Source organism: Natrix helvetica, assembly GCF_964273705.1.
Source record: "Natrix helvetica genome assembly, chromosome: 1".
NCBI classification, from domain to species: domain Eukaryota; kingdom Metazoa; phylum Chordata; class Lepidosauria; order Squamata; family Natricidae; genus Natrix; species Natrix helvetica.
The window spans coordinates 298,696,020-298,717,388 of record NC_138548.1 but is presented as its reverse complement, the minus strand read 5'-3'; the positions used below and the strand labels follow the sequence as shown (position 1 = coordinate 298,717,388).

At 43.2% G+C, this 21,369-nt stretch overlaps 2 protein-coding genes across 6 annotated transcripts in view; one reads left to right on the top strand and one right to left on the bottom strand.

Annotated features, from left to right (window-relative positions):
- The window catches only part of LOC309382497 (semaphorin-3D-like), a 65,282-nt gene extending 48,434 nt beyond the window's left edge, over positions 1 to 16,848 (top strand). For all 3 annotated transcript variants that reach the window (XM_081934069.1, XM_081934071.1, XM_081934070.1), the window contains 10 exons: positions 390 to 504; positions 628 to 697; positions 1,377 to 1,521; positions 2,355 to 2,577; positions 5,673 to 5,761; positions 7,706 to 7,747; positions 8,181 to 8,338; positions 9,486 to 9,550; positions 11,639 to 11,772; positions 12,002 to 16,848. In XM_081934069.1, the coding sequence (XP_081790195.1) occupies positions 390 to 504; positions 628 to 697; positions 1,377 to 1,521; positions 2,355 to 2,577; positions 5,673 to 5,761; positions 7,706 to 7,747; positions 8,181 to 8,338; positions 9,486 to 9,550; positions 11,639 to 11,772; positions 12,002 to 12,430 (1,470 nt within the window). In that variant the 3' untranslated portion in view covers positions 12,431 to 16,848. The remainder of the gene's footprint in view (positions 1 to 389; positions 505 to 627; positions 698 to 1,376; positions 1,522 to 2,354; positions 2,578 to 5,672; positions 5,762 to 7,705; positions 7,748 to 8,180; positions 8,339 to 9,485; positions 9,551 to 11,638; positions 11,773 to 12,001) is intronic.
- Positions 16,849 to 17,628: 780 nt separating this feature from the next.
- RAD54L2 (RAD54 like 2) overlaps positions 17,629 to 21,369 on the bottom strand; it is a 58,974-nt gene continuing 55,233 nt past the window's right edge. The window contains exons 22-23 of one of the 3 annotated variants that reach the window (XM_081934067.1): positions 20,609 to 21,049; positions 17,629 to 17,727 (exon numbers count right to left, since the gene is read on the bottom strand). In XM_081934067.1, the coding sequence (XP_081790193.1) occupies positions 17,660 to 17,727; positions 20,609 to 21,049 (509 nt within the window). In that variant the 3' untranslated portion in view covers positions 17,629 to 17,659. Of the gene's footprint in view, positions 21,050 to 21,369 lie in introns of all 3 variants that reach the window. The other 2 variants (XM_081934068.1, XM_081934066.1) reach the window with 2 other exon arrangements.

Genomic DNA, 21,369 nt, shown 5'->3' with positions numbered 1-21,369 from the left:
TCATGGTGAATGTTTACAGACCCAGGTGGGCTTTCTTAAAACACAAGAAGGTGAATGCTATCCAACCATTAATAGAGAGGCAGAGTTGAATGGTGCACATTTAAGAACATCCCTGGATAAAACACGCACTGGAAAGATGTTCAAATTCCTTTAATTTAACTCTGCATCATTTCTCTAGGAAAAACAGGAAATGTACAGTAGCTCTAAGTATCTGCCTCTCTATTAATGGTTTGGAGAGCGTTCACCACCTTGGGTTTTAAAGAACGCCCACGTGGGACTGTAAACATGATGCAATGGATGCATTCAAAGCAATCACTTAAGAGTACTGGAGAGCAGTTGAGGATGGACTTGAAAATTATGCTTGACCGATCCCTGCTTCTGTTTGGCAGAACGATATTGGTGGGAAGCATAGCCTTATCAATCGCTGGACCACTTTTCTTAAAGCACGGCTGATCTGCTCTATCCCAGGTCCCCAGGGCACCGAAACACATTTTGATCAGCTGGGTAAGGTTACTTGCGTATTGAGAGCTGCCCTTTCTAGAATAGAGTCTGTGATCCTAGCGGGGCGGCGGGGGGGATGTTATTCAAAGGCCTTCCTTAAATTGGGCGTGTCCTGCTATATTCTAGAAGACGTCTTCCTCCTTCAAACCCGTAACATACAGAACCCTCTGGTTTATGGCCTCTTCACAGTTTCCAGGTAAGCGGAAATGTTTACAATGAATATGACAAAAGAAAAGAATTGTTTGTGCCCGTGGATCAGCAGGAATGAAAATAGTGCTTATTATACTAATAGTATAAGGTTTCCTGCTTTAGCAGGGGGTTGGGACTAGAAGGTTTCCAGGGTCCCTTCCAACTCTGTTATTCGGTTATTTCAGTTATAGAAGGCATGCACTTTAATCCATCTGAATGGATTGATACACGGAAACAGGATTCTGCTGTAGCTCTTTCAAGTTCCTGCAGAAATGGTGCCTGTCACTGCATCCTACCTGACTGGATGAAGGAGGAGGCTGCTGGGAAGAACTAAGGCAGTGATTCTCATGTGTTGAATCTCGGTGCTCCCATAATCTTCAGCTTTAACTGAGTTAAGGAATGTCCTGGGAGAAAATTGATGGGAGCAAAGTCCCTCCCCCTTAAAGATGAGAAGAGCAGTGAGAATGCTCTTGAAACAAAATGGCTTTCTGAAGGTCATCTTCTCTAAGGTCACCTCAGGCATTCCACCTTCCCATTTCATGACCTTTAAATGAGTTAGAAAGTCTTTTCTAAGGCAGAAATCTTTCAAAGGCATGTTGTGGCAGAATGGTACAAAGAAATATCTCTTGGACTGATTTATGTATCAATACTCTCCATCTCCCTACATTATTCTTTTCTTTCCCCAGTGGCATTTTTAGTGGTGCTGCAGTGTGTGTTTATTCCCTGGCAGCCATTCGAGCTGCCTTCAATGGACCTTTTGCACACAAGGAAGGCTTTGATTATCAGTGGGCTGAATATAAGGGACGGATCCCTTACCCTCGTCCTGGAACAGTATGTACATAAAACTCTCCTTAGTCATTTTGTCTCTAACTTGTTCATATAAAGACTGACTAGGGAAAATATTTGCTGCCACTCAGAGTTAAACTACTGTAGGTTGTGAAAGGGACACGGTGACTCAGTGGCTAAGATGCTGAGCTTGTCGATCTGAAAGGTCAGCGGTTCAGCGGTTCAAATCCCTAGCGCCATGTAACGGAGTGAGCTCCCATTACTTGTCCCAGCTTTTGCCAACCCAGAAATTTGAAAGCATGTAAAAATGCAAGTAGAAAAAAAAATAGGGACCACCTTTGGTGGGAAGGTAAAAGCGTTCTGTGCACCTTCGGCATTTAGTCATGCCGGCCACATGACCATGGAGACGTCTTTGAACAGCGCTGGCTATTCGGCAAAGATGAGCACCGCCCCCTAGAGGTGGGAACCACTGGCACATATGTGTGAGGGGAACTTTACCTTTACCTTTAGGTTATTTCTGGGAGTTGTCTAATCCTACCTGGGCAACAAGGGCTCTTCAAGGCCTCTTTTCCCTGCATGATTCATTTCTGAGAAGGCTAATTTGGGTCCTGGATCCACTCACGGGTTCCATAAATGGTCCTGAAGCAGTTTGTCCCAGGAAATTTCACCAATCTGTAAGTAGGGAGGTTTCAGAAAATGCAGAAGATGATCCCATCCCAGGAAAGTGATCATGCCATATGCAGTCATACATGACAATTGATGAAAAATTGCCTGACTTGTGATATTAATAGATTTAGCTACCTTAAATCACAAGACTATGTTTTGTGGAGTTAATACTTTTGCACCATTCCTTTTTCAATGTCCGTTCTTCCCGTCAGTGTCCCAGTGAAACATATGACCCGTTCCTGCAGTCAACCAAGGACTTCCCCGACGAAGTGATTAGCTTCATGCGCACTCATCATCTGATGTGGGACCCCATCTATCCACTCCACAGGAAGCCCGTTCTGATTAGAGTCAATGTGCCTTTCAATATCCGGCATCTGCTGGTGGACAGAATGGAGACAGAAGCTGGACACGTTGATGTTCTCTTCCTTGGAACAGGTACAGGAGTTCAAGCAAAGATGTTCTGATCTTAGTGTAAGTCACAGTTTGAAATGATGTTTGACTTAATCGACGGGCAAAGGAAAGTGAAGAAAGAGCTACTAGATGGCAGCATTAGGTGTACAATTTTCCCTGTTCAAAGTGCTTTCATGTGATCAGCAACACTATGGTTTTTCTCTGATTGCTCACTTTTAACAGCAAATATTGCTTGAGACTTTAAAATAAAGGTGAGTAGAACCTGAGCCTATGTGTTGAGATGCAGGAGCATTATCTAAATTGGTTGATGATAATTTGAGGGAGGCTAATGGTGGAAGCAACTGCCCCCCCCCCTTTCATTTGTACAGTGGAAGGAAAATCATCATCAGCATCATCATATCTGATTCTTTTGTCAATATAATCACTGCCATTGCCACTATTCTGGTTGGTCGCACAGTCAGACAGATGTTTAGACTGGATTTGGCATTTTTATGCACCTATCGAGCCCTTCTCAAAAATTTGGCATAGGCAGTTGTCTGATGGTGTTAAAGGTATTGTTGTGTGATGTAAGCTATTGTAAGTAATGCTGCCTTCTGCAATTGACTGATGGAGATTTTGTCAACACCAATGGAATTGAAAAGGTGCTCCAGATGTTTTGTGATTGCACACACCTATTTTTGCTGGTACTATGTTTCCTTTTTTTTGTCACAGTCATTCCACTTCTATTGTCAGGTCTTTGAACCATATTTTTCGGTGTATAAGACGCACCCTTTTCCCTGAAAAAAGAGGCTGAAAATCTTTGTGCGTCTTATACAGCATTTTTTGCCTCCCAAAACCCCACTCCCTTCACCAAAATGTCAAGTATAGTCTTTAGGAGGCTTCCAGAGTGTTCCTGGGGACTGGAGAGAACAGAAATGAGTGAAAAACGGGCCATTTTTTGCTCAATTTTGCTCCCCCAGCCCTCAGGATCCTAAAGGCTATGCATGCCTGTTTTTTGACAAAAAACAGGCCCGTTTTCACAAAAAATGGACTGTTTTTTGCTTGGTTTTGGCCCCCAGGAGCACTTTACAAGCCTCCTAAAGGCTATTCATGTCCTTTTTTTGAAAAACAAGTGGGCCATTTTTGGGAGGTCTGCAGAATGCAAAAACTTTTTTTTAAATTTGCTTCTTTAAAATCTTGGTGCGTCTTATACTCTGGTGTGTCTTATACTCCAAAAAATACAGGTATTTTGTCATTTTCTTCATTTCTATTTTGGCCCAGAGTATCAGTTGGGATTGTTTGTGCTCTTCAGTACTATTTAATTGCTTCAAAGGCCTGGTTACAATCCCCTTGTTAAGTAATTGGAATTAAATGGTACCCCTTTGAGCCAGACTATTGAAGTATTCACAGAGCCTCTAAAACATCAAATTCATTGTAAGCAATTAATAGCTGCCACTTTAAAATATATTAAAAACATAAAACAGTGCTAAAATGATAGAATTTCCTTTTCGACCAAAAAATATGAAAGCATAAATTCATTGCATTACACCTAACAAAATATTAGAAATATTTCACAATGACATAAACAAAGCAAAGAAAATAACATAATGATTTTGTCCAGATATGATCGATCTTGAACCCAGACCTTTTTTCTCTAGAAAAGCTATGATAGGAATAGAAAAATGTATAAAGCAGGTAACAAAATACATTCATTATCTCATGGTCCCTGTAGAATTACATAGCATAAGAAGGCATATTGGATGAAATTAATGATGTTGCTATTTTTTTTCTATTAAAACATTCTGGAAAATAACCATAGCCTACTTGAAATTCTTTGATAAATGAAAATATGCTCAGTTTGCCCCTAAATTGTCCTAAAATTGGCATTTAAAAAAAAAACTCTCATGCAAAGATGCTGCATGTTAGAAATGGACCTCTCCCTGGGATAACTATACATATAATCCACAAGGAGTGGCCTCATCCTTCACAGCCTCAGCTGCATAGCTAGAGAGAGCTATCTGAGAGAAAGGATCCTCAGAGGTCAGAGTAATTCCGGCATCTTGGTGAATAAGATATCCATAGATGTAGTCCTGCAGCTACAATCTTTTGAGCTTCTTCAATGTGCTAGGTCAGTGGTGAAAAACCTATGCATGAGTGCCAGAGGTGACAGGCAGAGCCCTCTCTGTGGGCACACACACCATCACTGCAGCTCTGTTTCGAGTCTCTGCTGCTCATGCACACAATTGGTCTTTGGGTCTCTGCTATGCATGCACAGGGCATGGGGTGCATGCGCTCCACGCCCTGCAGTTTGTGTGAAGCGTCCCGCATGTACGGGATGCGCACATGCATGCCCCCACACCTTGCAGTTTGGGCCCGGGTCAGGGGTGGGTTCCTGCCAGTTCTAACCTCTTCTATAGAAGAGGTTCCACAAATCTACAGTGCCGTTTAGAACTGGTTCCAGCTCCCTCCCCCCGCCCGTCTGCACATCATCAAGATGAAGAGCGAGAGGAGGAATTCTGGGAGATGAAGTCCACAAGTCTTAAAGCTGCCAAGTTTGAACACCCCTTGGGTTTTTTTTTCTAAAGCGTTAGGGGTGCAAGGGTGTTGTAACTTGATAGCTTTAAGACTTGCATGCTTCAAACGCCAGAGTTTCTGAGCCAACATTTTGATTGCTAAGCAAGAGCCTTGTTAAGTGAGTTTCACCACATTTTACAAGTTGGCCACTCCCACCCAGTCACATGACTGCCCATCACTCCCACCGGTCACATGACTGCCAAGCCACTCCCACCCAGTCACATGGTCGGCAAGTCACCCCCCACAAAGCAGGCCACACCTACAGAAGAGATTCTAAAAAATTTTGAAACCCACCACTGGCCCGGGTGCACACTTTGGCCACTCAGTGCCGAAAAGGTCAGCCACCACTGTGCTAGGTGATCCTGAAACCATGCAAAAGAATATGGAAAATCTATTTTGGCCCATCTCTTTCTAACTCTATGAGTGGTCTCTTCCAGGGATGGGTTTGCTGTCATATTGAATCTCCTGCCTGGTAATGAGCTTAATAAGTCCATGAAACAAGAATCCAAGGAGGTACTCCCACCCCATAGTCCTCGTCACATACTCTTCTGTTTGACTTCTCACAGATGAAGGCAAAGTGCTTAAGGTGGGCATCTCCAACCTAGAAGGCCAAGGCTCTCAGGAGATCAGCTTGGAAGAGATCCAGGTTTCAAAGGTAATCAGAATACTTCTGTTACTTTAAAAACTTTTGTGGGCTGGAGTTGTCTACAAAGGTCCAATTTCCTGTAATACAGTGCATTGGTTTGTGCAATTAATTTAATCCATGAGCCAGGAGTCAAAGTAATTATTTGTCAAGACAAGATATAAAGAAGTCAAGCATGATGTTGATGAGTACAATCAAGTATCATGTCCACATATACAGAGAGTGAAAATGAAAGTCATGAATCCAGCTAATCTTTCCTGTAATATCATTTATTTGTTTCTTGATAAATAACCCCCCTCCCCCATATTACGGGCTGTGGGGCTAAAACTCAAAGGGAGAGGATGCCACAGGTTGTAAACCAAGAATGAACAAAATTTTAAGGACAAGAACTACAGAATGTGGATAGGGACAATATCAACCAATTAGAATTTACTATGCTGTAAAAAAAATTTCATCACAAAACTCCTGTCCCAGTTTTTTTTTAATGATAGAGTAGTGTCCCTATAGCATCATGCTTCAGATCAGTGATTCTCAACCTTCCCCATGCCGCGACCCTTTAATACAGTTCCACATGTTGTGGTGACCCCCCCCAACCATAAAATTGGTGTCTCGGTTCCTAAGACCATCGAAAATATGTTTTCTGATGGTCTTAGGCGACCCCTGTGAAAGGGTTGTTCGACCCCCAAAGGGGTCCCGACCGACAGGTTGAGAACCACTGCATTAGATAGACCAGTGGTGGGGCACCTGTGGCACATAGAACCCTCTCTGTGGGCATGTCCACCATCACCCCAGCTCTGTTTTGGGTCTCTGTTTCTTATGCACATGCGCCAGGGGTGGGTTTCTGAACCGGTTAGTACCGTTTCACTGCGTGCGCAGCGGCCGCGCGTTACTTGCGCATGTGCACTTGACTAAAAAAATGTTCTGCACATGCACAGAAACATGCCGGCAATGGCAGAAGACACCAGAGAACCATTTCGGGGATGTGGCCAGGCTGGGTTGCTGCCGGTTCTGCGACCCAGGCAAAAATACTACTACTGGTTCGGCTGAACCGGGCCAAACCAGGAGCAACCCAACTCTGGTGTGTGCCTCCCGCTAGCCAACTGGTCTTCAGGTCTATGCCATGCATGCATGGGGCATGGGGGGGGGCGTGTGCGCAGTGCACAGGCGCCCACACCTTGCAGTTTGGGTGGGGTGCATGCACATGTTCAGGATGCGCGCAATCATGCGCCCATGCCTTGAGATTTGGGCGTGCGCACACATGCACATACACACGCACTTTGGGCACTCAGTGCCTAAAGGTTTGCCATCGCTGAGATAGACTGACCCATTCTGCAAGGCCTGAGTAAGAATCAGTTTTTGCCTCCCATAAATGCCTCTTATGTAATCCTCTATGAATCCTCAATATCTCTGTGAAAGAATAACAAATGAAAAGTAGACTATATCCAATGTTCATTCCCTTTTAGGTTTGGAGAAATTAAATAATATCTTATTTGTTAGCTGGACCCAGGATGTCTGTGATGGAGTTTTTTCTTGAGCATCGCTAGCAATGATCCATCTCCCCATAGAGGCTGCTTTTCATTTGCCATTTTTCTCATCTGCTGCTGCATCCAAATGGACATAGTTGCAGTACTGGCCAAGTGTGTGAAAGCAACCTCAGATCAGGAAAGGATGTTGCCTGATTAATGACCCAGGTTGTCCCAGACTGTTGCAAAAAGTTTTCAGGAGGAGAAAAAATTTTTTATAGCCCTATGAAAGTTCAGATAACCACTCAATGGCTGCAGAGAAGTTGAGAAAACCTTAACTCTTTGCCACCCTCTGGTTGTCAGCATGATTGTGAAGCATGTGTGAAGCAGGTACCAGTCTAAAGTTTGCACGGAACTCAGGGATGCGGGCATCCAATGCAACATGGAATTGGGAGTACTATTGCAAACAGCTGTTGTTTTCTGTTTCTCGTAGGTGCCTTCAGCAATCTTAGACATGAGATTTTCTCTAAAGCGGGTAAGGCAGCATTTGTTATACTAATCGTGTGTAATTTTCTCCAGGGCAAAGGGGCACAATTCAGTCCCCAAGGGTATCTTCCCATAACCCCGAACCTTGAGAGCAGCCTCCAGAGTCTTGCCAGAAGGTTCTTAGTAACCATTTTTAATATGTCAGAAAGAGAAATGATTGTATTCACCACCAAAGAGTAATCCATGTAACTATATTTGCATGAGGTATGTACTAAATATAACTTTATCTCCATTCAATGAAGGCCAATATTAAAAGATCATTTTAATATTTACAAAAAGAAACTTAGGTAAAGCATCTTCTCTATCTCCCTTTCCTGCTGTCCCACCCATTTTTGTGCAGAATGTGTGGGGAAGGGAGGCTGCAGACTCCAGGGTGTCACAAAAAGTTGCATGGCAGTATTTCTCCTCTGTCCTTTGAGTAGCAGGAACTGCTTGTGAGCACTACCAAAGGGCTGGTGCAGCTCTCCATGTATCGCTGTGAACTCTATGGCAAAACGTGTGCCGACTGCTGCCTTGCCAGAGATCCTTACTGTACCTGGGATGGCAAGTCCTGCAGGGCTGTTCTGCTCACTAAGAAAAGGTGAGCAGCTTCCCCCTTCTGCCCCTCCTGCTTTGCAAAGGTGGCCCTTTCCCCCTTTATAACTGGGCCATTTTCTTGCAACCAAGAATTGCATTTTTAATTTTGGGGGTCTCCAAGGACCATAAATGCGATGTAACTTTGTTCGGGTAGACAGGTGCAAATTTCCAGATTTCTAAACATGGTGGGTTTTTTTGCGGCGGGGTGTGTGTGTGTTGTTTTCAAAAGCTTTTGCCATTCTGCTCCATCACCATTATGTAGGAAGATTCAACCCAATTATTCAGAAGCTTTCAGGGATATGCGGGTTAAGACATTCACTTTGCTGCTTAAATCACCCAAGCTCTTTCCCCAAATTAAAAACAAAAAAGCTTGAATATTTGGGCCTGGCAATATTTGGTGTGTTACTCTACAGATTAAGCTTCCCAAAGTCTATTGACTGTAGAGCAAAAATTAACAATGAATATATTTAAAGATGTATTTATTATTGCCATTCAGAATTCTTCTTGGCCCATGTAACCAATGAATGGTGCAGTTAATCCTGCTAAGGATATCAGTCCCAGCCTCTTTTTTTCCACCTACCGTAGGTACCTTTTCTTCTCTAAAGGTGTGATGATCTACCTGGCATTTATCTTCCATAGTAATGATCATCAGGCTTCACAACCAATTGGTCAGATAGGAATGTTTCTTGTCCCATCTTGCTGACAGACGATGTAGGGAGGCCATTTGTGAGGCTTTTTTCGGCCCATTTTTTTCTGAGAAAAATGGGCCAAAAAAAGTCTTGAAAACAGGTCAAAAAAAGCCTCAAAATGAGCCAAAAAAGCCTCAAAAATGGGCTGAAAAAAGCCTCAAAAACAGGCCAAAAAGCCCCCAAAATGGGACAAAAAGCATTGAAAAAGGGCTGAAAAAAGCCTCAAAAATGGGTAGAAAAAAAGGCAGGAAAAGGGCAGAAAAAAGGCCTCAAAAAGGCCCAAAAATGGGTCATGCGGAGGCCAAAACCCTTTTTTAAATTGTTGTTTCACTCTTCTAAATTTAGGTGGGTCTGATAGTCAGGTGCGTCTTATAATCCGAAAAAATACAGTCATTCACAAGTCCCCATTGAGAACTCAAGATACCTGAGCATACTGGCATGCATTAACTGTCTCTTTTGCAGGCGAGCGCAGTGCCCAAATGTGCTGAAGACCAGTCCAATCAATCAGTGCCTGGATGCTGCAAAAGGTGAGTTGAGGAGCCCTCCTTGGAAGCAGCAGGAAGTTACAATCAGAAGGTACAAAGAGCGCTGGATAAAAATTGGAAGCAGATTCCTGCTACAGCTCCTCTTCACACTTTTTTTAATTAACATTTGTTTTTATAAGCTTGAAAAGACTGGGCCCGGTAAGGCTGCCTCTCTGGTTGTCAGCCCATCTTTGAAAACATCAGGATGTGGCTCAATTAGCCAGCAGCTGGAACACCAAGCTTGGATGCCTGTGAGTGCAGTTCTGAGGGAATGGAGGAAAGTTTGAGTGAACGTGGAAGTTTATTTGCATGACTCCAGCTGCTTTTGAAAGGAGATGACAACCACATCATCATTCCTTCCTATCTTCCTTTTATATCACCTGCAATCATTTCGTGCCAGTAAGTTTCTGTTGGACGTGAGTGGAGGGAGGGGTCCAACAGCCAACAGCAAGAAAACACCTGTAATGCTTATTACAGTTCAGTCTGCAGAGTTGAGAAAATAATGTAATGGATAACAACAGCCTTGAATACTCTCTCACTCTCCTTAACCTCTTTAGAGCTATTGAGCCTAGTACCATCTACATAACCCTCCAGACTTCATCTGAGGACGGGCTGAATCCTAGGATGCTGAATTGGTCAGCAGGACGCAAGGTGTATCCATAAGGACAGGGACACCTGCCAGGGCAGGTTCACAAAAATCAAGATTTAGTGCACGCACTAAAAGGGAAGGCTTAATGGCGCCACCATCTTTTGCCTTGCAAAAATGTCTAAAAATCTGCCCTTGTCTTTTCCAGTCATTGGGAAAAGGCATTTGGTTTAGAAATTTGCTCTTTAAGGATTAATTAATTCAAGTTCAAAGTTAAATATCACCTGGAAGGGTTTAAACACTGACTGTATTCACCCATCATATTAAACCAAACAATTTACTGTTTAAGAGTACAGTTAAATGCATAAACTACACATTTTGGGTTAGCATTATATGCCAAGTAGAGCATCTGGCTGGTTAAAAATACATAGTTCAAAAAGACTCAACGAAGCACTTATTATAAACTTGCCACTCTTAGCTTCCTTACATTGTTTTTGTAAGACAGGCATTCTGTACCTTATATATTAAATTCAGAATAGACTTAGTAAAGAATACAGTTTGTAAATATAGTAAAGCTATATAAATACTATATATACCCACAGTTAAGCCAAGAATTTTACCACCCCAAAATGGGTTTGACTTGTCTGCTGAAAAGCTTATCTGCAAGGAGGTACATGCATACTTTTTAAAGTATCTGCATATAATTGCAGATAAGGTGAATCAGTGGCTAAGACGCTGAGCTTGTCGATCAGAAAGGTCGGCAGTTTGGCGGTTCGAATCCCTAGCACAGCATAACGGCGTGAGCTCCCGCTACTTGTCCCAGCTTCTGCCAGCCTAGCAGTTCGAAAGCATGTAAAAATGCAAGTAGAAAAATGGGAACCACCTTTGGTGGGAAGGTAACAGCACTCCATGCGCCTTTGGCATTTAGTCATGCCAGCCACATGACCATGGAGACATCTTCGGACAGCGCTGCCTCTTCGGCTTTGAAACGGAGATGAGCACCTCCCCCTAGAGTTGGGAACGACTAGCACATATGTGCGAAGGAAACCTTTACTTTTACGCTGAACAAAAAATACCATATACTGGTAAATCCTGCCACCCAGGGATAAGCAAATTGTGAATATGTTAAATGGAATATGTTCTGGAAAATATTTCTTGTTACAAAATATGAAAATAAATGAAATTCTTCAGAAAAGAACTTCAGAATTCAGGGGAAAAAACCATGCATTATTTTTTAAGGATCAGGGGATCTTTGGATGGGCTTATCCATGAAGATCATAGAGTCATAGGAATGGAAGCGACCTTAGAGGTCTTCTAGTCCAATCACCTGCTCATTACAATTTCAGATGCAATTGGGAGGGGTGTGCTCTCTATGGGGATGGCAAGATAACTCTACCAACAGAAGCAAGTGCAAAGCAAATGTTGTGTCCTGGGTGAGTTAAAATGCTTGCTTGCTTATTAAAAACTTCTAGTCGAATATTTTTGTTCCTGCCGTTTCCCTGCAGGCACCCCCACGGCAGAAGAAAAGGTGATATTTGGTGTGCAAAACAACTCGACATTCCTTGAGTGCCATCCACTTTCTCCCCAAACCAAGATTCGTTGGCTAGTACAGCGCAGCAACACAATAGCTCTGGAGGAGGTACTGGGGAAAAGCAAACTTAATGGAGAAGTTGGGTGGTCTCTTTGGAGCCTGGGATGCAAAGGGGACCCAGAGTTGCCTTGATGTGCTGCAAAAGGAAGCTGAGCTGGATGAATGCTTTAGATGCAAGCAGAAACCCCTCGATATCAGGCTAATGCTGCAGGTTCTTCTGTCTTTCTCTGTGGCTGTAGCTGGCAAGCAGATTGACTCTTGTCTGGTTTCCTTGCAGGTTGGGAGCACAGGTCGTTTTTCAATCTTAGAGCAAGGGCTGTTGATTAATCAGCTGACCCAACAGGATGCTGGACTCTATCAGTGCCAAGGAATGGACAGCTCTTTTTCTCAAACTCTTACCTACTACAAGCTGCGCATCATAGGGCAACAGGCCATGGAGGCCGTAACCTCTAGGCTTAGCAAGAATGCAGAAACCAAAGGGAACCACCACAGTGTCACTCCAGTGTCAGGTCTTCAGCTTCCTTACAAAGGCTACTCCTGGGCACCCGGTGCTAATTTAGTTGAATTCTGCAACACTCTGCAACAAAGGAAAAGACTGAGACAAAAGGTCTGGACCTCAAAGTGGCAGCAGCAGCCTCCTTCAGAAAGCAAGAAAGGCCGAGTACGTCGACAGCCTGGCTCCCGGAGAGAGGAAGGACCAGTCTGAATTCTGCCTCTTTGACACAAGAGATCCAAATGGGCTCTCCAACTAGATTCCACAGGTTTCTTAAGCTACTCAGTCCTATCCAGGCACACTTGTAGATACTTACCGGGATGTTCTGTCCTCTCCCTGCTTCCAAAATCAAGAAAGCCAATCACTTCTTCCCTCATCTGAAATGCTAGGTGTTACTTTTATCCTCCTCTTGGGGAGCAAAGGAAACTGTGTCATAGCAAGGAAGGTGGTGGTCTCAGATCATACTGACTGATTGGTGGCAAGAATTGTGATAGCAAGTGTGAAATGAGCAAGAGGGCTTTTCATATTTGTAGCACATACGTGGCACAGTCCTTTTCATCTTCTTTTTTCTAATAAACAATAACCATTACAGCATGTGCTATCTGCTTTTCATAGAAGGTCTTCCCCTTGTATAAGGGAATTCGCCTGAATAAAGTAATCTAAATCTAAGTTAAGCAACCTTGAAAAATCCGGTAAAACAAGTCTTCTCCAAAAATAGAAAGTTGAGTATGACTATGAACATGTTCCAGGAGTCACTGCGGCCATTTCGACTTCTTTCTCAGATTACCAAGCACACCTCAGGATCAACGTACCATGAGAGACTGCATAGGAGCAATCTGGTGCAAGGGGACCTCATCGCATGCTCATTCCAGGCAGTGACCAAGGCCTCAGGTGACCTACTCAGAGGGGAAAACCCCAAGCTCTTTCTAGAAGCCAGTAGGATCCCGGACAGATCGATCTAATGGAATCTACTTCCCTGTTTGGGTGTGGGCAAAAACAACCAGAGAATTAACTGACAGTGGCAAAAAGACTAATGCTATATCCTCTACTACTAGTTCACATCATAAACGCCCCAGGATAGAAACTAGCATGCAACACCATGTATGTCTTGGGCTTGCAATGACTTGGGTCAAATGCCATGAATATGGGTTGTCCCAGATTCCATAAATCTGGGTAGGTTGAAGTCCTCCACTGCCAACCCAGCAACAGGATCATAGCAGCGCAGGCAGAATATGGGGCATGAAATGTCAGCTTCTGATGATGTTGCTCATTACGAATTGAACTGAAGTGAAATAGGTATTGGATGACCAGGTATTTAGCCCAGTGCAGTGTTCTGGATTGGGTACTGATAAGCCTGTGGTCCCATTTTATCCAATGTGTCACATAAAAGGAGAGTGATACACACCACCGCAACATGAGGCAGAGGGAGGTAATTTAAGTTTAGTCTTTCCTATTCAAGAATCAATTTGGAAAAAATCCTTAACAGAAAACATCTTCCAATTACCCTTTTGTAACACTGAAACCCAAGTTCTATGATGTGTACTGATTTCTGAGAATTTGTTGACAAAATAATCGAAGGGAAGAGATCTTTTCTTATCCTTCAGAAAGAGGGGGAGGAGAAGAATCTCTTTGGGCACAGACATTGTATACCTGCCTGGTTCATCTTCGCAGAAGGGAGAGCGTTGTGCCTGCAAATATTAAAATTCTATTAATATGAAAAAAAGTTTAGTAGAAGTTTTTCATTACAAAGCCATCTAAAATCTTTTACTAAAACTTTACTTCTCATAAATATCAATGTAACTATTTACAGATGACACATGACAGACCATGAATGGTAGAAGCTTTGGGTTTCCAAATTCCACTTCACATCTGGTTTAGTCCGTTTGGTCCATTTCCAATCAGTGCAACTCAGAATTAGGCTCTGAACCAAATCTTTATGATGGAAATTCATATATAAAAAGAGCAATGGAACTTCAGTCTCTTAAAATTGTAGGTTGGTTGGTTATAAGGTCCGATTAAAATACACATTTGTGTCTTAAATGTTGCATTGTCTAGAAATTGAGGCTTTAATTAGTTTTAATAAAGCTAATTAATTAGTTGATTAGCTAGTTAATTGTGTGCCTAAATATCACTGAGACCAATTGAAGAAGTTGTTTGTAAAACATGCAAATTCATGTTGTCAGACTATTTTTCCTTTCGGTGAAAGAAACCATCAGGAGGGGAAATTCAAACTAATTCCAGACCAAAATTACCAAATTCTTCACAACATTTGAAGTTTATTTTTTTTAAAAAAAGGAGAGACAGTTGATAGGCATTATATCAACTTACAATTTATTTATTTTTTTTAAAAAAATGACATGAAACACAAGTAAAAATAAATACATCATATAAACAACAAAATTGTTCAATGTCTCTGTTCTGGGAGATTGGGTGAGCACATCCCATTGGACAGAGAGATGAGGGAAGCACATATCCCATGCGTGCAACCAGCCAACCAACTGACCCTGCTACAGAAATGTCTTTTTATTTCAACCACAAAGCACAGGCCACAAACTAAAGGCAGAACAGAAAACAAACCAAGAAAACCATTCAATTCATTTAGCTCCCCTGTACAAATAGATTTAATGGAGGGACAGAGAACATAAACAGGGAAACTAATAATATAGGACCCAAGAAGCAATGCAGCTGTGGGCAGCTGTTAGTGGTCTTGTTTCAATAAAGAGCACACACACAAAAAAAAGACTCGCCCTCCTTCTCGGCCAGCTCTCAATTTCTATTTCTGTTGATCCTCCCTAAACTTGCAGGTATCTTCCCTACTGCTTTCCTGATTGAGTGACAAGGAGCAAGCATTCCCAAAACTGTCCTTATAAATCCCCGGACTTGATATAATATGGTTTTGGTATTAAATAAGACACGATTTTGTTTTAATCTACTGGTGCGTATTTCCCTTGGTTTAATGGAGCGAAGATCAACCATTCTCCAGTTTAATAATTATATTTACAATGCCTAAATCAGGATTTCAGTGCAAATATGTGTAATTATAGAAAATTTTCATTTGACTTTGAGATCTTGCAAGAAATATTTGCACTGCTGCCATCAGTTACATAATTCAGATAGAACAATCAATAGGATCTTTATTTTAAAAGCGGAAGATTGCATATTCCTGGGATTCCTTGACAGAGATTGTAATCAGATTTTTTTTCCTCATTAAACTGTCCCCTAATATGTCCATATAACCGTGTCCCACAGAATGCAATACTGTAGGAGCACTTTAATATCAAACTTGCCCTCTCCAGACAGCATTTCTCCCCATTTCCATATCTTGGTCACATGGAGATAGAGTAGTAATTAGCATGCAGACATGTGGACAATTCTTAACATGGTTGGGGAGAAGTCCTCCAGTGTTATTCTCACCAAAAAATAATTCATCATAGGAAATCTATGTCTAAACAAGATGATCTTTTGTCAGTTTTAAATTGTATACTGCCAGAATTGGAGTGAAATTGAACGTAGTAGCGAGGTCTGTAAAATATCACAGTTTAAGGTCACCTCTTTACCCTAAGCATTTATTAAGGGGATCAAGTGTTGTTGTATACCATACCAACCTGATACAGTACTGTTGCTCTAAAGCGCAGAGAAATATTGCAATGCATGGTTTATCAGGGAAGATCCAAAGATTACATGCAGATCCAAAACACCCGGGGAATGCAAGAACCTTCCTCAGTATCCCAAGACCTTAGCTAAGCACATCTAACGGTATCTCAGCTCCACCTGTAAATTCAGAATACATGTATTCCTCCTCGTTTCTTTTGTGGTCTGAAATTTAGCAGTGCAAATTGCACAGACTCTGGCAAGTAGATCTAACAAAAAGCCAGCAAGGGGGAAAAACATTATCCTTGAGATAGAAGGAATAGTTGAATCCAGAGATCTCACAACACAAACACATACGCTGCTTCTGAGCAGCCACTACATTCTTGGAAATTACAGTGCATCAAGGAAGGGACCATTCCAACATTGTAACTACTATGTAAGTCACTGTGCTGTTCTGACTCAGCTCCCAAGTCAAGCATTCTCTGTTCTTCACAAACAAGGCACAACAGCCACCCTTTGTTTCTAGAAGCCACACCTTCCTAAGGATGTTGAATGCGTGGGAGAATTCATATGTGAGAAAGAGGGTGTTTTTGATGCTCTCTAGAAGCAAGAAGGGTGCAAAGCAGAAGAATGCGGTCTTCATTGCCAGTGGCAACACTGTTCTCTCTTGGCAAGTGCTGGGAATGCATTTTAATCTCTAGGAGACCAATTACATTTAAACCCCCTATTATTAGGAAGGAGACACTGGTCAGGCACTTGCTGAAGTAGAGGAATCTGCCCCAAATGTGTTTCTTTCCAAAGCTCATAGAAAGTGGTTGGTCTAACTGAAGGTGTGTGTGTGTGCGTGTGCGTGTGTGTGTGTGTGAGAGAGAGAGAGAGGGAGGGAGGGAGGGGGAGAGAGAGAGAGAGAAAGAGCGCAAATGGACCCTATCAGTGGAAGAATTATGTTCAAGCAATCCACTAATCCACTAATATAAACATTTTAGGGGAAAGAGAAATGACAAGAAAGAAACAAAAAGAGGGAGGGAGGGAGGGAGGGAGAGAAAAGAAAGATGTGCACAGTCAGACTTACATTTTTATACTTTTCTCACCCAAGTACAAAAGCCAATTTTTAAAAATATTATATTGTTAAAATCTAGTTAATAATCCAAGTGATGCAACATTGCCATCCAGTGGTCTGACTAGTAAATTACAGGTGTACACCATTTCCTACAGCTAATACTTTATCTTCCATTCCTATTTAAAAGATGACTATAAGAGTTTGGTCTACTTAATCACAGCTGCACCTATTCTCCTAATCAAACATCCCATATTTTACAGTACGGATGTCTTCAAAGCCTGTCAAGCCTGGGGACTCTTCTGTGCTCAGGTATGATGTTCAAAAGAGACAAGAGAATCGGGAAGCAGCAGTCTGAAGTCAATAGTATATAAAACGTATTAGCTTGTCTTGACTGCCCCATTACCCCATGAAAGTCAAGGCAGGAGCTTAGTAGGATTACTCGAGTTGTTATCAGCTCTGCTGCCCAAAACTCACTATACTGAATATTGGGTCTGCCTGAAACCTGAAGAAGAAGAAGAAACAAATCCTCCACCCAAAATTGCTTAGCTGCTTAGGCCTAAGCCCCCTTGCTTAGATCCAGTTCCCGAGTCAGCCTAGAGGGGTGCAGCTTACAGTACAATCAGTGCCGTCATTATTTTGCATGAGGTGGACACATACAAATCACAAAAGGGCATGACTCACAGACGTACCAAGGCCAAGTCTTTGGAGAAACTCGAATGGACACCATCAGTTAATTTGCTTTGTTATTTTTGTGGGGGGGGGGGGTGTTGTGTTTTGTGTTTGTTTGTTTTTTAATCCCATGGTGCATCCAAAGACAAGTTGTCCAGAAGTTTGCTCAGAACCCCTCGGTTTCCAACTCCTAGGATATGTTAAAGAAGAAAGCACTATTTTAATGTTTTTTTTTATTTTAAAATAATGAAAGTAATTTGCATAGCTAACTTTAAATCTAAGGCTTCTACAAATGGTAAAGTCAGACCTGACGGACAGGGCCCAGTTAGCAGAGAAAGATAGTCAGAAAGCCCAACTTTACATGCTTTTTAATGGTACATAAAAGTATACACATACACAGTCGTACTCACGCAGCGCTTTCTCTCAGAATCATTTCTGATTCACAATATGAAAAACAAGTAGCCACGGCCTCTTTAACTAAGGGGCCTGGTAGGTCTTTTATAGGGTGAGCAAAGGCTCAGTTCTCACATTGCCTCCATTCAAATCACGTGGAGGTCAAAAACTTTCCACGGAGAGGTATGATGCACGAAAGAGAGAAAGTTCTCCATGATGGGTGGGGTGGGGTGGGGGCGAGATAAAGCCTGACAATTGTAGCCACTTCAGTGGATCCACTGTCTTCTTTGCAGCAACCACATCACAAAGATAAGGTGAAAACAGGATGTGTGCCACCCTCCCGGAAAGGTTTCCTTAGCAAGGCTCTCACTGACTCCTTGTCATGGGGGTGCAAGTCCCTCTTCCCTTGTCTTTGGAATGACAACGTCTTATAAAACACCAATTTAGCCAGTGTCATCTTTTAAAGACAAATAGGGGGAATCATTCCATCACCCCAGGTACCGCTGGCTCCCTTTCCTGCACAATAGAGAGGATTTCTATGCCAAATCTCTGCAACTTCCTTCTATTGTTAAGCCTTCTATGAAAATAAATGGCTTCTCCCTCCACACTTCTGTGGCAACGTATTATAAAAAACTTGGGCCAGATACTAGCAACAATATAGAGGGGACTTTCCTCTGCAAAGCTTTAGCTTTTTTACTATTAAACCACTGGAATGGCAGAAACCTAGTTTTAAAAAATCCATGCCTCTGAGGAGAGAGCCCCTTCAAACACCAACCTCCCTGTTGCCCACTGTGAGGGAAAAAGCTAGAGAATAAACAAAGCTCTAGCCAGATAATGCCCCTGGCCCCCAGTCTCCCCAATGAAGCACAGGGGTGGGGGATGATTCTGCCTTGGCCCTATAAAACACCCCTGCATTTGTCAAGCAATCTACTTATCGCTTTATTCCTTTCTCAAACAGGCCAGACTATAAACAACCCAACCGCTTTTAGCAAGGAAGAAGTGGGAAATAGTTCCCCAATAAATACTTCACTTTCATGAAATAAATTAAAACAACAGTTTTATGGAGGAGGGGAGGGAGATCGTCCAGTCAGTGTCAATAAAAACTCTGGCAAAGCAGGTACAAGGAGCTCAAGCAAACCCCTTTAGCAGGAGGTCCACTTCATTCTGGTCAACAGAAAACTGACCGCTTGCTTCTTTTGCCAGACCTGCAGGCTCATCGTGGCTTTGAAGGGGGGGGGGGAGGAGGAGCAGCAGGAGTAATCACTAAAAAAAAGCTAGATGGGGAACTGGGAAAAGGCTTCAAATGCCTCCATCGAGCACTAAACCTCACTAAACGAATGACACAAGTCCTAACCCACTGATGCTGAAGAAACCAGAAGAAACTGGCCCACCAATGGCCCTCCCCGTCTTCAAACGCAACTCTTAAGCGAAGGTGGTAGGGCAGTCCATATCTGCACCCCATCTCTCCAACTCCTGCCACCACTCCACGAGGACCTGGATGAAGGGCACTGGGCTAATTTGCCTTGAACGTTCCGAAAGATGAAAAATGCAATTCTCACACAGACGCTGCCCACCCCTTCCCTCCCACCTACAGATGACAAGTTGCCTGCTCCTTCTTTTCCCATCTCCCTCCCTCCGTTTAAGAATGCAATTCATTCTCAGGTTCCTTAGGGCACAACATCTCCTGCTTTTGATCATGGGGACAATGAACTTTCTCAGATAAGGCCGTTTGTGTATGAGTGTTATTCCATAGACACCAAAAATAAAAATAAAATAAAAAATCAGCCCGATGTCTCCAGTCTAACAAAGGGCACTGAAATATTAATGGCAAGTCTTCCTTTTGGACAACACAGACAGCATGGGAGGGAAAAGTCAAGGAGGCACTCCTGTGGTTTGCAGTGATACTTCCCTTGCCCAACTCTTGTTTCTCCCCACTCCTGGGGGAGGGGTGTCCATTCAATTCAGTTCCCATACAAAGCAGATCTTTGACAACTAAACGTGCCATTCCTTTCCAGTCTGTTCCTCCTCCTCCACTTCTGCTGTGTTCTAGATATAAAATCCTGACCCCAGAAAGGTCCAGCAAGGAATTTTTGCCTCCCGACCAAAGATGCAATCTATCAGAAGTGACTAGGCCCATTACTTCCCTGTGATTTCTATTACATCATCATCTTTGTCCTCATCCTCGTTGGAGCTGCAGCCCACCTCAGAGACCTCACGGGTGTCAAATGGAGGCACCTGAGACCGAAGAAGGGCCCCCGCTGGATATCCCGTGTGAGGTGACATGAAGCCAGGATAGGCAGATGCCATGGTCCTGGGAAGGCTGCTGGATAAGACAGGGGTTGGAAAAGGAGCAAACATCCTGGGCTCAGAGAGGAGTGACTGTGAGAAGGGCAGCGAATAGTTGGAGAGCACCCCCGTCATGGAGGGGTTTAACATGAAAGAGGGGACACTGGTGGCTGAGGTAGCAGCAGAAGAACTAGCAGTGCCCGGTGTCAGCAGAGGGTCAGTAGTCACAGGGAACATCAGATGAGGATCTGACAGCAAGCTAGGCAGCTGGTAATAGGAGGAGCCTGTGCCCATGTACAATGAGTTGCCTGCTTGGGGAGCAAATGGATGGGTTAAGTTGTGGTTTAAAGGGACAGAGGGCATGGTGAACCCACCAGAGACAGGGTACCCACTTTCATATGGTTGACCTGTAGTTGGCAGTGAGCGTTTCTTCTGCTGGCGATGGGCTTGCTCATCTGGACCAGATGGTGAACTTGACTTACGCTTATTCCCTCTTAAGTCCAGCACTGAGTGGCTGTCAACATGTTGACTAGTGGCTGGCAAGGCTGAGGAAGAAGCCAAACCATGGGTCCCTACTCGCTGCTCAGTTCCGCGAGCCGTCGCATGGGCTGCATTGTCTTTCCGAGTGGGGTATCCAGGTGTAGTATTGGTGGTAGGAGAATTGTGTTTGGACTCACGGGCAGCTGCCGCCTCTGCATATTGCTGCAGTTCGCTGATGATTTCAGGACTGTCTGGCGAAATAGGCCGAGTGAGTTCCTCTGGGTTGGGAGGTTTGGGTGATGAGGCATTGTGTCTGCCATTGCTTGTGGATTCAAAAGATGGACCCTGGGATCCTACGTAAAACAGAGTATAACAAGATGTAAGGACAGAGAAAGTAACCAGAAATGGCACTAAAGTATCAGAGGAGGCCGTAGAAAAAAACAGCCTGATTAATGAGGCTGTAGGCTACTTTTGTTTTTCAGTGACTCATCTCAGTAACAGATGAGGAACCTAAATTATTATGGGCAGTGGGGTTTAAGAAAAGTTTAGAGCATGCTGAATGGTGATTGTGCCCCAGAAGATAGGATTTAGTGCCTGTATCCCTGATGTTTCCTCTGGACCAATCCATCTTTCAATACTAGGTATTGTGATATCCATTTGAGCTGCATAACAT